The 10,340-nt window shown below is 50.0% G+C and overlaps 1 protein-coding gene across 1 annotated transcript; it reads left to right on the forward strand.

The window, feature by feature from the left end:
• The first annotated feature begins 1,667 nt into the window (after nucleotides 1-1,667).
• On the forward strand, nucleotides 1,668-9,937 carry LOC103582135 (immunoglobulin lambda-like polypeptide 5). The gene is given in 4 exon segments (XM_008563814.1): nucleotides 1,668-1,704; nucleotides 1,707-1,872; nucleotides 7,654-7,772; nucleotides 9,475-9,937. Coding segments are annotated over 4 exon segments (642 nt in total). The 3' UTR covers nucleotides 9,795-9,937.
• The last annotated feature ends 403 nt before the right edge of the window (nucleotides 9,938-10,340 follow it).

The following is a 10,340-nucleotide window of genomic DNA, read 5'->3' on the forward strand; positions in this document are numbered from 1 at the left end:
TCAGAGCTGCTGAAACAAAAACTTGAAAGCCCTAGAGGAATGCAGGTCCGAACGTGAGCAGACATATTACAGATTTTGTGGCAGAAAAAAAGCAACTGGAAAGCAAGAGGTGACCCTCTCTGCAGTCCTATGAGGAGGCAAGGCCTTTCTCACCAGGACATGGAGGGGGTCCTCTCAGACATTTGCTTACTACGCTGTCAGGGGCATCAGAAAGGATGGGAATGGGGGAGATAAAGGAGCACAAATGACACCGGGGGATGGGCAGAAGAGCACGCTATTCAACCAGATTCAGTTCGTGTTTAATTGAGCAGCTACTGTGTGCTGGTCTCTGGACTTTGAGTTTTCCTATGCACTGAGCAGTGTGATACCACCTAGACCCAGAGAGCAGTGTCGTCATCAACAAAGTCACCCCAGTGCTGTGCGAGGGCTGGGCCTCAGAGTCTGACTCCAGCCCTGCTGCCTCTTGGCCACTGGCACCAGGAAGGTAGGGAATCTGTCCAAGCATCTGATTCCTCTTCTTCAAATGGAAGCAGGGAGTGGCACGATAATCTTAGTTCCCAGGGTTAGGGCTTGTAAAGCACTCAGCTAGTGCTGAACAGCATCACTATTATCACTGTATTATGTATTAGATTCCTGGGCTTCAAATGGACCCCAACGCAAAGCGCCTGCCCAGCCCTCTCCTCCTCCACCACTGCCTAATGGAACTCAAACCTCAGCTCCCTAGGAAGCCAGGCACTCTCCTTCTACACAGACAGGGTGCTAGAAACTCTGGACAAACTCACTCCAAAATCTAGCTCACCCTGCACCCCACTCCCGGGATGACCTTGGACCTGCATTCATCTTCTCTGGGCCTTAGATTTTTCACCTGTAAAATAGAGACACTTGCCCCAAGGACACCCCAAGAGTTGTTCTGAAGCCCAAAGTAAAAGAAGGGCAGAAAGGGAACCAGCAATCCTTCAACAGCGCTGGGATCTTAGCATATAAGAGCGCTGGGTGGTTTCATAAGGAAACTGAGGCTCAGAGGAGACCTAGGTACAGATGAATCAACATTCATGATCTCACCACTACTCCTTGCCTTAGGGCTATAGAATCACTCCCCACAGGGCCCTTGCCTGACTCAGGAGCCGGCCAGGCTTGGCCAATTCAGCCAAGGAAAAGCTGGTCCCAGCTGGCTAGAGTGCGGTGTGCAGGGGCTCATCCTAGGGGACCGACCAGAAGAAAAGCCACAGCCACCGCCCCCTGAACTCAAGCCCTCAGGGACTTCTGTTCCTCTGAGCAGTCGCCAGCACTGCCCCTCCAGTACCCAGGGAGATGCTAAACAGACCCAGGGCACCCTTGGGGAACTGGGGAAAAAGGATGGGTCAGGTGTGCCCCATCCAGCGGAGGGGCCAGGCGGGCTGCCATGGGAGGCAGTTAAGTCCCAGATCCCAACCACAGCAGGACAGTTGGCAGACGTCCCTCTGGGAGGGATCCCCAAGGGTAATGGCCATGGACCCAGGAGAGGGCCATGCTAGGGGCAGGACCAGAGCCAGTCCAGGGCAAGAATGGGGCCACACAGACCAGTGCGCACTGAGGCAGCCACTGCCGGCAAAAGGGACCAGGAGTGCCCCTGTCCAGGGAACCCACACCGCAAGTTGGGCCAGATGTGCCTTCGACTCTGAGAGCAAATGAGGCCCAGGACAGGCCAGGTGGATCATGAGGCCCCCAGGGGCCAGGCCCTGACCTCAGGCAGCGCTGGCCCCTGCTGCCGCTGGGCCTGGCTGTGGGCATCCGTGGCCTGGTGTCCCCGATGGCAGCAGCGTGGAGTAGGGCCCCAGGCCTGGGAACCAGGGCAGGAAGCAGCTGGTCCAGCCTGCAGAGACTGTGGGGCAGGTAAGGGACCAAGTGAGTCATCGGGGGATGTAGAGGTCTTTGCACCCTGGGCTAGGAAGGGGCAACCAAGCAGGAGAGTAGCAGTGACGGTGACGGGGTGAGAAGGAAGGATCAGCCGGGAAGGACGGGTCTGGGCAGACACTGGCTTAATTTAGTGTTGATATTTTGTCCGTCATAGATTTGTTTGCATTAATTTTTATTTTTTAATATTGTATTAAGATATTACTCATCTTGATTCCTGAATTTTCTGGATCCCCTTAAATTTTGCACCAAGGCTAGTGCCCCACTCGCCTCCCCGTAGCCCTCTGGGTAGAGCAGAAAAGGAGGCAGGAGAGGGATGTCCACGGTGGGTGGCAGGTGGTGGCCTCTGTCACTGCAGGATGCCTGGGCCTGGGCCACTGCCTCCTCCTCCTCCTCCCTTTACCTTCGCTGGGCAAAGACCACACCTCAGAGCACCAGGCCAAGGGCTGGTTGATGTTGTAGGAAGATGCCTTCCCTGGGTCCCCAGGTCACCAGACTCAGCCAAGGACCCTCATCCAGGGTCACATCCTGGGACTGCCCCCATTAGGAGCGCAAGGACACCCACGGTGCAGGCTCCTCTGTGGGAAAGGCCTTGGGGGTAGACCCATGGGGGACCATGGTGCACCCCACCTCACTGTGTGACCCCAGCCCTCTCCTCTCTGTGTGAGGTAAGAAGTTCCCAGACAAAGCACAGGGTCCATTTATGACAATCTGTGACACAACAGCCCGTTTATCTTGAGCTTCTTTCCTGGCAGGTGCTACATCTTAGGTACAGAGCTTCCCTCTCAGCTGCCCCACAACGCATGTCTCCTTGTCATGTCCCTTTTACAGGCAGGGATAAAGGCCCAGAGAGGTGCAGCAACCTGCCCAAGGACACACAGCACATGGGCGCAGCCCCTGGACTATAAGAGAACGCTGTGACCACATCATCCTGCCCTGTATTTTAAACATAGTGGTCTAAGAGAAGAGGTGGTTTGCAAGGAGTCCAGAGGAGGGAGCAAGGGCTTGGCTTGGTGTCCCTGAGGCCTTATTCATAAACATTTACTGAGTGCCATGCCCGGCTGGCAGAGAGGGTGGGCCTGAACCAAGGGGTTCTGTCCAAACGTGGGGACAGACCCATGATCATTTTAGGAGCAATAAAAGGAGTAGGAGGAGATGCTCCCTCTGTGGGCGGGATGCCTAAGCTTGTCTCACAGATCGAGGTGCACCAGCTGGTGATGGGGACCCTAAGCAAAGAACTGCATGTTGAGAGCAGAGAAGGAGGGATGCAGAGGTGCCCTGGGGGCTCTCAGGGCAGGGGGTGGGAGGGGCCGACCACCAGGGGTCCGTGTGCACAGCATTTATCCTGCTGTCCAAGAGGAGTCACTGGGGGGATTTAAGTAAGGGACCAGCAGAGTAGGATCTGTGTGTTAGAAAAATTGACTCCAGATAGGAGGCTGGTGTGAAGTCAAATTAGAGGACTGAGGCAGAGGCCAAAGACGGAGAGGGGGCTGCGGCCACGTTGCGGGTGAGTGGGGGGTATTTGAGCCTGGGCCAAAGCCTGGGGATGGGGAGGATGCACAGGGCCACACACCACCTGGTGCCAAGATTCCTGTGAAATTGGCGAGTGCATTTAAAGATGATACCAGAGGGCTAACCAGGGAGGAATGGGCACTCTCATGGACTGTCTATAGGCGTTTAAAATGTACAACCATTTTAATGATAGGCAGCAAGTCATAAAAGAAAGTGTATTTATCTAATTTTTGTAATTCCACTTCCAGGAAGTTATCCTAAGCAGGGAAGACAATCACAGATGCCGCAAAGGTTTACAAACAAGGATAGTTAGCTCAACATTATGAATGATGGGAGAAAACTGGAAATAAACTACATATCCACCAGAAAGGTGGGACAAAATGCAGTAGGGCACGTTATCATAAGGAATCGTACACAAACCTTCAGAACTATGCTTCTGAGCATCTCTAATAATTTTTAAAAGGATAAGATGTTAATATGCTGAGTGCTGCCAATTGCATTTTTAAAATACGTGTGTATTTACAAAAGCCTGTGGGAAAACATAGAAAAATTTCAATGGTGTGTCTCTGACTGGCTGGTGGGATTTTACTTTATTTTAATTTCAGCTTTATAATTTTCTGGTTTTATAAAAATGTTTACAAGAAGAGATATTTCATTTTTGTCTTCTAAAATAATTTTTTAGTTCCTTTTTTTTATTGGTTATGAATATTCATGGGATACAAGGCTGACCATCACCACTTGTGCCCAAGATGTGATAGCCAGATGTTGCAAATGGCAGAATTTCATTCTTTTTTATGGCAGAGTACTATTCCATGGTGTATATATATACCACAGTTTCCTTATCCAATCGTCCGTTGATGCACATTTAGGTTGGTTCCATGTCTTGGCTACTGTGAACAGAGCTGTGATGAGCATGGGAGTGCAGGTAGCCCTTCAACACGATGATTTTGATGATTTCCTTTCTTTTGAGTATATACCCGGAAGTGGAATTGCTGCTTAACACATACTTTTTGTAAAAAAAAAAAAAAAAAAAAAAAGCACACAAAAATAGAGTGTAAAATGCAAGTGTTTGCTCTTACCATCTCCCACCTCTTCCCCCAAAACCTGTTCCCCAGAGACAGCTACTGTCTGCTTGGTCTCTATACTTCCAGACCTTTTTCTATGTGTGTGCAATCCTGAAGACACACACACAGTTGGTGTTGAAATTTTATTTTTCAATAATAGTGTCATACTCTGCCTATTACCTGCAACCAAGTTGTTCAACCATCTGTTACTGACATTTTCCACATCAGCCCACATGGATCTACCACATTGTCAAAATGACTTTATGAGCAAAGTTTGGGTGAACCAGAATTCATTTAATTATTCCCTATTTGTGGACATTTAGATTGTTTCCACTAAAAAAAATACAAATTACAAGTGATGCTGCAATGGAAATGCTTGTGTGTGTGTGTGTGTGTGTGTGTGTGTGTGTGTGTACACGAAGTACACTTGTGTATCTCCACGGAGCAGATGGCTAAAAGTGGAATTGCTGGATCAGAGAGAACACACTTCTGAAATTTTATAGGTAGTGCCCAATTACACTTCCAAAAGGCTGTCCCAATTTACACTCACTACAGTAAATGACAGTGCCCTTTCTCCCACATCCTCATCAATAATATATTGTCGATCTTTTTTTATTTTGTCTATCTGACAAGCAAAAAATAGAATCTGTTTGTTATTTTGTTGTTTATTTGATTATTAGTGAAATTTATTATCCTTTCATATTTTTATGGACTGATCTTATTTCTTCTGTAAATTAACTGGTCATCATGTTACCTGTTTTCCTATTCAGTTGTTTGTATCTTCTTATATATCTATAGAAACTTTTAATATACTTGGGATATTAACCCCTTGTTAGTATATACGTTGCAAATATTTTTCCCTGGTGTGTTTTATGCCTTTTGCTTATGGGATCTTTCACTATAAAGCTATTGTTAATTTTTTTGTATCGGATTGGTTTAACCTTTTCTTTATGGTTTCTGTGATCCACACCAGGTGTAATAAGGTCTTCTTTATTTCAGTACTGTAAAATTGTTTTTCTATTTTCTTCTGGTACTTTCATTATTTCGGTGTTTGGTGGGTCTTTCTCTAACTTCATCTGGAGTTTTTGTTGTGTATGTAGGCATAAAACCTTATTTATTTCCAAATGGGAAGCCGATCATCACACATTTGTTGAACACAAATGCAACTTTTATCGAATACTAAATTACTTATATATCATGGTCTGTGATCCTCTCGATCTATTGATCTATTCCTGCATCATTCCACCCTGTTTTAATTATTTTAGTTTTATAGTGTGTTTTGGTATCTGGTAGGAAAAGAACCTGCCATTAGTACTGTTTTTCAGAACATCCATGCTTATTCTCCATCATTCTTACTGTTGGACTTTAGAATCAGTTTTCTAATTTTCAAAAATCATTTTCTTGGTGTTGTGTTCGTAATTTTGTGGAATATATGATCAATTTAAGAAGAACCAATATCTTTTGTCCAGGAACGCGATATACTCACCATTCACTTCCCTTTTTATTATGTCTGTTAGTTGAGTAGTTTTATATTTTGTTCATGCAAATCTTTCACATTTTATGTTGTTTATTGCTAGGATTTTTTTGGAACATAATTTGTGTTGAGGTTGTAGATTTTTCCCCAAGTTTATATCCTAGATGGTTCCTGCTTGTGTAGCAGGGAAACCTATTGGCTTTTATATTCAGCCATTTTAACTCTTGTATAAGTTTCAATAGTTCTTGATTGAGTTGAGGAAGTTTCCTTCAATAACTTAATAAAAGTCTGGATGTTTGCATTTTTTAAATCAGAAATAAGTGTTCAACTTATATTACTATTATATTAAATTCTGCTTCAAAAATCTTATGTGCACATCCTAAATGCAATCATAGCCAATGTGCTGCTGCTAAGGTATAAAATTGCTGGCTGCAATGCAATGGGTTATGTCAATGTAAATAAATTATCTTGGGAGACAAAACTAGATTTTGCAAAGCCTGAGGATTCTTGCCATCAAAAACTCTTAGAGCGTGACTTGGGTGTTCTCCTTTTCTCTTTTCAGTATGTTAATGGTATTTTGTGTTGTGGTAGGATGTCTAGGACACAGAGGGTGATTCAATGAGGGGAAAGCTTTCTGAGATGACTCCAGGCCTCTGGCTTGGAAAGAAATTGCTGAAATGAGGAAATTTGGGGGAACAAGTTTGCAGGAAAATGAGTTTAGTTGGGCCCCATTGAGTTTGAGATGCCTGTAGGGCATTCAAGCAGAGACAGATTCAAGTGATAGAATGTATGTGAATCTGGAGCCCAGAAGAGAGGTCAAGGCTGGAAACAGGGATCTGAGACCCCTGGGCAGCTACGGGAGTGCACAGTGAGGGTCCGATGCAGAGAGAGTGAGAGTCGTAGAGGGACAGCAGGACCCAGGGTGGTGGTCTGGGGTCAGCAGCTATGCACTGGCCTGGCGAAAAGGTAAGCAGAGGAGGAGGAAAGTGGGAGAAGACACCAAGGACAGGAGAATGAGCAGGAAGAGGGGCCTCTTACAGAGACATAAGGGAGGAACTGCAGATTTGACCAGGATGAAGACCTTGTTGACCTTAACCTGAGAGGTTTCAGGGCCGAGGGGCCCTGGCATGTCCCAACATACAAAACAGTGCCTGGTACAGATGGGTGCCTGGAAGCACTATTAGATGGATGGACGGATGGATGGATGAACAGAGAGAGGAAGAGGTGAAAAGATGGATGGACAGATGGATAGATGGATGGTCGGATGGAAAGAGTGGTCTGAGAGATCAGAGAAGGCACCAGGTAGGACTGAGCTGCGTTTTTGATGGGTAGAAATGAAAGCAGAGGAGTCTCCACATGGGAACACCTTGAATCTGGAATGACCCAGTGTCTGTAGGTCCAGGGAGGAAATTAGACTGGCTTGAAGGGAAGGAAGACTCAGAGACCCTTCAAATGAGGCACGAAAGGTTGGGCAGGTCCGAGACAGCTCGGGACTCACCCTCCCACACCACACAGCCTCCTGAAAGCATGCGTCACTCAGGGATTTGCTGATCAGCTACTGAGTACAGCATTTCCATTAGCAATGGCAGCCTCAGAGCAGGGAGACACACACAGGAGTACCCCCAGCCTCTGAAGGGCTGGCTGCCCACCTACCCTGCGCCTTGGTTGCAGCCCCACCCACTGCAGCCCTGTGCCCATCACACCCAGTAGGATCCTGCTGCAGCCCAGCCCCTGGAGGGCAGGCCCCAGGTGCTGGCCCTGTGGGTTTTGGTCTGAGCCTCAGTCACCGTGGAATGTTTTTGGCGGCGGGACCCAGTTAACCGTCCTAGGTAAGTGGCTCTCACATTTCCCAACATATCCCACCCCGATGCTGTCTCCAGAAAGTCTGTTTTCTCTCTCTGGGGGCTTCTTCCCACTGCCCTCCCCTGCCTTAATGACTGACCCCTTACCTTTCTCCGTGGAGCCTGGGGGAGGCAGGTGGGTCTCAGGGTAAACAGAGGAGGTCTCCAACAGCAGGAGCAGCCACTTCAGATTCCAACAGTTGGATATGGCCTGGTCCAGGGGCCTGCTCTGGGGGCTTGGCCAGAAACAGGGGCTTTTATAGGGGGCAGAGGCTGGTTCTGACAGGGGACACTGGGGCAGCATTAGAGAAAATCTCCAAGCCCCAGGGTCTGGGCTGAGGGCCGTATGCCCATCCAGGCTGGGAAGACCACGCAGGAGGCTCAGGGACATGGTTAGGGCTGTGACCTCAGTCTCCGGAGACACAGAGTATCACCCTAAGGGCACGAGAGGGTGGAGAGAGGGGTCCAGCTTGCTCCAGGCTACAGCTGTCTGCTGGGCCATGAGGACACAGGGACACAGAGGAATTGAGTGCAGTGGCCAGAGCCCAGCCCTCCCAGGATGGTCATCAGAAAGGAGGGGTCCCAGGGCCGGCCCGGTGGCGCATGTGCTAGTGCGCTGCTTGGGAAGCGCGGCGGCGCTCCCGCCGAGGGTTCGGATCCCACATACAGACCGGTTCCCGCTCACTGGCTGAGCGAGGCGCGGGGGCAACACCGAGGGTTGCGATCCTGTTGCCGGTCCCGGTCCGGTACGGGGGCGACACTGAGGGTTGCGATCCGTTGCCGGACACGGAAAAAGACAAAAAAAAAAGAAAGGAGGGGTCCCATAGGACAAAGACTCATCTGTCCCTGGAGCCCCTCAGCCCCTGGGATCCAGTGTCTCACCTGTCCCTGGATCAGCCTCCTGCCTTCCTCAAAGGTCATGTTAGACTCAGGAGATGACAAGAGGGGAGTGAAGGAGGGTACAGAAAACTCTGTGGCTGCCAGGTAAAATAAGAGATTGTCAGAAGCTTCTGGGGTGGGTGTGGGGGCTGCTGCACCCCATAGTCTGGAGGGAGCAGCCCCAAGAACACAGCTGAGGACAAGGGTCCTGCAGTTAGGCTGGTAGGGACAGGGGAGATGACAGAGCCTTGAGGAGCCCCCGGAGCTTGTCTGGGTGGGGTCACTCCTCACAGGGAGAGCTGAGTGGGCTGAGGAGGTGAAGAGCCTAGCGCCCGAGGGGACAGGAGTCTCCAGTCCCCACTGTGCTCCGGGCACCATGTGCTGGGACTCTCCCTACACCCAGGGCCACTGAACCCCCAGTTCACAGAGGAGTCTCAGGACATTGGAAGAATGAAGCGAGGTGGGGTCCTGGGGGTTCAGAAGGTCTTTGGAGCAGATTCCAAATTCAGACTCCAGAGACCAGGGAGGAGGGAGCACAGTCCCCTGGGTACACAAGGGGAAACTGAGGCCGCAGAGCTGAACCAGGTCCCTGGGAGAGGTGACTTGGGAAGGGCTTTTAGGAAGGTGCAGGGCTGTCTGCTCTCCAGCGGGCTCTAGTGGAAAGGAGGTGAAAGAGGAGGGAACGAGGGTCCCCTGGGAGGAGCAGACAGCCACACTGTGAACGGCCACAGACTTTAGACAAGCAGGGTGGGGGCCACCAACACCCAGCCTCTCCCTCTGCTATCTCACGCCCCCTCCTCTGTCCACACAGGTCAGCCCAAGGCCGCCCCCTCCGTCACTCTCTTCCCGCCCTCCTCTGAGGAGCTCAAAGACAACAAGGCCACACTGGTGTGTCTGATGAGTGATTTCTACCCGGGTGCCGTGACGGTGGCCTGGAAGGCAGACGGCACCACCGTCACCCAGGGCGTGGAGACCACCAAGCCCTCCAAACAGAGCAACAACAAGTACGGGGCCAGCAGCTACCTGACCCTGTCGCCCCAGCAGTGGAATTCCCACAAAAGCTACAGCTGCCAGGTCACGCACGAAGGGAGCACCGTCGAGAAGACAGTGGCCCCTGCAGAGTGTTCTTAGGTCCCCAAACCTCACCCACCCACGGGGGCCTGGAGCTGCCAAATCCCAGGGGAGGGTCTCCCCTTACTCCCCCACCCCAGTCACCCCAGCCCTTCTCCCTCAACTCATAAATCTCAATAAACATCCTCACTGTCAATCAGAAATCCTGCTCTATCTCATTTTCTTCTGCTCTTATATTTAATATGCAACCTTCTCCTGTTTTCAGTGTGTGGAGGGGGAATCCTAGCACCCAGGCGGAAAGTAACCCAAGGGGAGAGGGTCACAGTCTCCCTGGCATCACCCCAGAAGGGGCCTTGCTCACCTAGACACCCTTGTCCTAACTCTCCACTCTATCCTTGAGCCCCCTGCCTGGCATAGCCAGGCAGGTGTCACACACTTATCAATTCTAATCTCCTCGATAAAGACCTGATCACGTATCATCCAACATTTCTAATGTGTCTCTGCGGCCGATCACATCTCTGGGCTGAAGGATTGCTGCTCAAAGCAAGGGCAGTTCTGGGTAAGCTTCTAATGTGTCTCCGCGGCCGATCACATCTCTGGGCTGAA

This window comes from Galeopterus variegatus, unplaced genomic scaffold, assembly GCF_000696425.1.
Source record: "Galeopterus variegatus unplaced genomic scaffold, G_variegatus-3.0.2 Scaffold15031, whole genome shotgun sequence".
Taxonomy (NCBI): Eukaryota; Metazoa; Chordata; class Mammalia; order Dermoptera; family Cynocephalidae; genus Galeopterus; species Galeopterus variegatus.